The sequence below is a fragment of the Echinops telfairi genome, unplaced genomic scaffold (genome assembly GCF_000313985.2).
Source record: "Echinops telfairi isolate 266 unplaced genomic scaffold, ASM31398v2 ScPeMD7_7475;HRSCAF=8513, whole genome shotgun sequence".
NCBI lineage: Eukaryota > Metazoa > Chordata > Mammalia > Afrosoricida > Tenrecidae > Echinops > Echinops telfairi.
In genome coordinates, this window is record NW_022111379.1 from 15962947 (window position 1) to 15968489 (window position 5543).

Here is a 5543-nt window from a genome sequence, read left to right on the forward strand (position 1 = left end):
GAGACGCTGGAGGAGACGGGCGACATCGAGCGGCTGGGCCGCTTCCTCTGGTCTCTGCCCGTGGCCCCCGGAGCGTGCGAGGCTATCAACAAGCACGAGTCGATCCTGCGCGCGCGCGCCGTGGTCGCCTTCCACACGGGCAACTTCCGCGACCTCTACCACATCCTGGAGAACCACAAGTTCACCAAGGAGTCTCACGGCAAGCTGCAGGCCATGTGGCTGGAGGCGCACTACCAGGAGGCCGAGAAGCTGCGCGGCCGCCCGCTCGGCCCGGTGGACAAGTACCGCGTGCGCAAGAAGTTCCCGCTGCCGCGCACCATCTGGGACGGCGAGCAGAAGACGCATTGCTTCAAGGAGCGGACTCGGAGCCTGCTGCGGGAGTGGTACCTGCAGGACCCCTACCCCAACCCCAGCAAGAAACGCGAACTGGCGCAGGCCACCGGCCTCACTCCCACACAAGTAGGCAACTGGTTTAAGAACCGGCGGCAGCGCGACCGCGCCGCGGCGGCCAAGAACAGGTCAGTTGGTGGGCCCCGTGTCCTGGCGACCGCCTCCGGACCCCCGGGAGGGAGGGACGGGCGCGGGATAATGGGGGTGTCCTCCCAGCGCCCCACAAACCTGGACCTCCTTCAGGCCAGGTAGAGAAAGTTTCCCCAGGCCGGGCCGGGCTCAGGGTGGGCGGTGGGGTTACACACGGCTTTGTCCCAGAAGGGGCTCTCTTCTGGGACAAGGGCGCGAGGTCCCAAGTGCCCAGTCCCCCGGGGTCCCCATCTTGGGAATCTCCAGTCCTGCCTAGCATCCGAGTATGCCTCCTCACGCACACCCCCACCCCGCCCCCAGGCTCACCCTCGACCGGAGCCCGGGACTCGCCCAAGCGCCCCTTGCCATCTAGTTCTGGTGATCGCTCCTCATTCCCATGCACTGCGAAAGCCCAGGAGAAATGCACAAATGTGAGCGATTGAACCAGGCCCCTGTCACAAAGGGAAAAGGCTAGCGACATAGCTCGCCTCCCACATAGCACAGGGCCAGCGGAGAGCGGGATTGCTGCCTGGGAGTGGAGAGAGGGAGAGGGAGAGGGCGAGAGAGATTGAGGCAAGCAAGTGCTCACCCTCCTGCCCCTAAATTCGCTGAGTTGAGGAGGTGCAGGATCAGCCCGCTGCCAGCAAGTTGGCCACAAAGTCGCAAAGTTTTTAGCTTGACCATCAGTGGAGCTGAGCCAACGGGAGGCTGGGGACTAGAGGGAAAGCCAGGGCACGTGAGGCTGGTGAAGGAAGGAAGGTGGCTGGAAGCTCTCCGGTGGAACCGGTGCCCCTGTCTTGTTTGGGAAGGCTGCCGCCAGGCCTGGACCGTCCTGAACCCTGGCGGCTGACAGCTGCTCAGGGCCGGGAGCCCCGTGTGAGCTGTGGAGTGAGAGAGGGTGTTTGGATGCCGGTGACCCAGGCCTGAGTCCACGATTCTCTGTCCCGCTTACTAAGGCCATGTTTCGCCCGAGGGGGGAGCACCCAGGTCAGGTGCGGGCCTCCTTTGGGGAAGAACTAAAGGCCTCCGTCCAGTCACCAGTGGCCAGCTCGGCCCTCCCTCCTCCTTTTTGCTTTTTTCTCCCTTCTCCCCATTCTCTTTCTCGCGCGGCCCACCTTTCTGTTCCCCATTCCCGATTTGTGTGTTTGTTTGTTTCCCCGCCCCTGCTCCTGCGTTGAGTTGGAATCCCGAGAGCAGGAGCTGGCAGGGTGGGACCTGACCCAGAGATGTGACCGGCAAGCAACCCGCAGCTCGAATGCGAAGGCGCAGTTAGGGTAGTGGGCAAGGGCCTCAGGGCGGCCGGCACCATCTGAAGAGCTCCCCTCTCCCCAAGACTTCCTCCTGCTCCCCAGGGGCGGATCCCCCGCCTCCCCCAGGCGGCTGGCCTTCGATTCCACTTTTCCTTGGGGAGCCTTGAGCAGGGGCGCCGGAGCCCAGCCCTGGGCCGGGGAAGCGCGGCCGCGCTCTGGGACAGCCCGGCGCGGGGCTGTGGGCACCAGTATACCCAGCGAGTTCCTGGCGACCGCTGGGGGTGGTGCGGTGGTGGGGGCTAAGGAAGCGCGGCAGCCGCAGGCCCAGCTCCGGGTGGCACGGGAGCAGGGAGGCGGCTCAGAGGAGGGAGTGGGCGAGGCCGCTGTGTCAGGCTCGGCGCCACTCTCTGTCTCCTGCAGGCTCCAGCACCAGGCCATCGGGCCGAGCGGCATGCGCTCGCTGGCTGAGCCCGGCTGTCCCACGCACGGCTCGGCCGAGTCGCCGTCCACGGCGGCCAGCCCGACCACCAGCGTGTCCAGCCTGACGGAGCGCGCGGACACCGGCACCTCCATCCTCTCGGTAACCTCCAGCGACTCGGAATGTGATGTATGATAGCCAAGGCCGCCCTCCTCTCCCTCCTCCCTTCCTCGGCTCCCTCCTCCTCTTCCTCATCTTCCTCCTCCATCCCCAGAACAAATGGAAATCAGGATACACAACCACACACACACACACATCCACACACAAGCACACACACACACCTATCCCAGCCAAATATATATATGTATGTATATATATATATATACATACATATAAACCAAGAAAAAAAAATAACAAATTAACAGCAAACCATCAACAACCCCCAACCACCATCTACCACCACGTTCACCCCCAAGGACCACGACGTCAACAGACAGTCACAAACGCTGATGTTTCCGGGCAGAAAGCATAAAACAGGTGACAATTGTATACTTTCTAGGACAAGCACGGCTTCTCCTTTCGGTTCCCACGGACCTGGCACCCCACCTGCATGACGATTTGTTTGTATCTGGGAAAATATTCTCTCTAGTTTAAACGATTTTACAAGAATCGACCATACAAAACCGACCACCACCACCACCTCCACTACGACGACCAGACTACAAAAGCAAAACAGACAAAAAAAGAAAAAAATCGCCATCTCCGTTCTGAATTGGTCCAAAAAAAAAAGGAACTCCTTCGAGAGGGAAATAGCAAATGTATCTTGCCTTTTGTTGCCCCTTCTTTTCCCTCTCCTCCTCTCTTTCTTTCTTTCTTCTCGCGGTTTTTAAGTCCAAGTGTTGGTCAAACAAAATGCAATCTTCTGTTTTTTGTTCTGCAGACAATCATTTTCTTCGTAAGCACCTTTTTCTCTCCACTTCTGTCACTGCCTGTGTGGATACTGGTTATAAATGTGGAAAAAGAATAGTTATGACTGTAACAGATTTTTATTTTTATTTCAAAATTTTATATGAATTATGTATATCTTAATGATCGGTCATTTTCCCAGTTTGTAATATATGTGTAGAAATTGCCTGTATATGATACTGCTTTTTCTCCTCTCCTTTTTCTTTCTCTCTTCGCCCTCCTTCCCACCCCCCTTCCCCTGCTCACCTGTCTCTTTCCTTTTGGGGCTCCCCTCCTCTCGGTGTTCCTGGCTTTGACTCAGCTGGGGTAGGAAGAGGGACCCCCACTAGCGGAAAGTGGAGAGGGAGACTGTAGTATTCTTATGCAAAAGCTATTTCAAGTATTTCTTAGCTGCTTCGGAGGTGTCTCTCACTCCCCATAGGGCGCTTTTACTGTTATCCTAACTGCGTGTTTATCTATATGTAAAAACTTTCTAAAGCAAATACAGTATTCTCCATTTTTCTTATCACTCCCAGAGCCTGGTGTTTTTGTCTGACCCAGCCCCCAGAAAGCAGTGGCCTGCCCTCTCAGCCGCCTGAGCTCCCACTGGGTTGTAAAGGCTGGGCCTGAGCTTTTTCGGGGTGCCAAAGCCTTTTCCTAAGCTAAAAAGGTCCAGAGGGCGAGGCCCAGTTTCTGTGCCCCCCCCCTCTCAGGAGCCCCAGCTGCGAGACCTTGTCGGCTTTGCAGCGTGCGGTGGCCCCTGGTGGGTCCTGGCTCGGTGTTTGGTGTCTTTCCGTTGTTGTTGCTTTGTTTCTCAAAGGGGGAAAAGACACCTCGTCGCCTAACTGAAGCTTCCAGCCCGAGCAAGCGGAGCTGACAGCTTTTGCCACCTTGGCTGGGAGGAGGGAAGGTATCTGGAGTCCAGGCCTGGAGGACGGCGAAGCAGGGAGGCAGAGTGTGGAGGGCCTGGAGGCTGGCTGGCCTCTCTGCACCACCCGCGTGTTTGTCGGAGGCTCTGATTGGGCCCCTCGCCCTTTGCCTCTGGATCTTCTCCCTGAACATTTCTTACTATTTGGAGCCCCTAAGACATTTCAGAATTGGTGTACATTTTAAAATATTTTCCCCTACCCCCATCACCGCCCTTTCTAGCTCGACCTTCTCTGGCCTCAGGCCTCCCCGCCCTGCGCACACGGAGGGTGGGGGCACACTTCCCGGGGATGGCGGGATGATTTGGCTGGTGGCGCCTCCGTCGCTCTGGGCCAGGGCGGCCTGTGCCCGAGGAAGAACCGAAGAGGTAATTTCAGAAAACTTGCCTTCACTTGAAAGTTCAATTTCCAACGAGAGGAGGATTAGGGAGAAACGTGCCTGGAATTTCGCGCCCGTTTCCAAACTAATTTTGACTTCCGATTGATTTCCTTTTGTCTCCATACAGGGTAGCGCCATGGGGTTTAGGCAGGCTGGCTGGCAGACTGGGCCGCTGGACACGGAGGTGCTCTGAGCGCACAAATCAGCCATGCCCGGGGTGCGGGGCTGTGTGGGAGGCAAGGTTCCCCCTCTCCATCCTCCGGGAGACCTAGGCCATCCATCAGGCCTCTCCTGGGCTTCCAAGGCCTTCAGTGGCAAGAGCAGTGCCCAAGTATCTGCGAGCTCCATGCCTAGAAACCGGGGTGCCACCCTGTTCGGGCAATATTGACCCAGTTAGTAGGACTTTGGGTTAGGGGCTGCTTGGGTTCTCCTCAGCTTGAGCCTTGATTTTGGTGTACAGATGACTTCTGGGACGAAGGTTCCAGGTAACCTGTCACGAATGTGACCCAGAGCCCAAACCTGGAAACGCAAAGAAAGATGGGAGTCAGGGAGGGTGGAAGGCTCAGCCTAACTGGTAGGTGGAAGGAAAGGGGAGGCCACACTAGAGAGTGGCTTCTGGAAGGGCCTAAGCATGGAGCCAGGTTCCTTTTTGTCTGGCTACGACGACGAACTGGTGGAGTTAGGTTTCTCTCAACTCACTCACTCACTCACTCAGCAATGAAAGCAACTTGGGGCATCCAAGCTCACTCATCCTCTTCTCTGGCAGCCTTCAGTTGGGGGCGGGGTGGGGCTGGGTCCTCTTGGGCTTCACCAGCCTGTTGTTATCTTGCTTGCTATTTATTATCGGCCTCTCTCATCTCTGTTTCCACACAGCTTTTCACAAATACCAGTGCTCTGCTCTCTGCACTTTCTGACCTTCCCTCCAGATTTCTTGCTCTTGTTGTGGGGTAGTATATGAGTGTGCAGTGCTGAAAGCTGGGCCTCCACCAGGCAGTCAAGGACTGCATACAAAGAGATGTGCCTGAGTTGTTGGATATGAGTGTTGGCGCCCTCAGTGTTGTGGTGTGGCCAGTCACATGTTTCCATGTATATTGCCTGCCTAGAAT

General features: G+C 57.0%; 1 protein-coding gene across 1 annotated transcript in view; it reads left to right on the plus strand.

Annotated features, from left to right (window-relative positions):
• SIX3 (SIX homeobox 3) overlaps positions 1-2382 on the plus strand; it is a 2748-nt gene extending 366 nt beyond the window's left edge. Inside the window, exons 2-3 of the mRNA XM_004700048.1 lie at positions 4-518; positions 2190-2382. Of these exons, the coding sequence (XP_004700105.1) occupies positions 4-518; positions 2190-2382 (708 nt within the window). The remainder of the gene's footprint in view (positions 1-3; positions 519-2189) is intronic.
• Positions 2383-5543: the final 3161 nt, after the last annotated feature.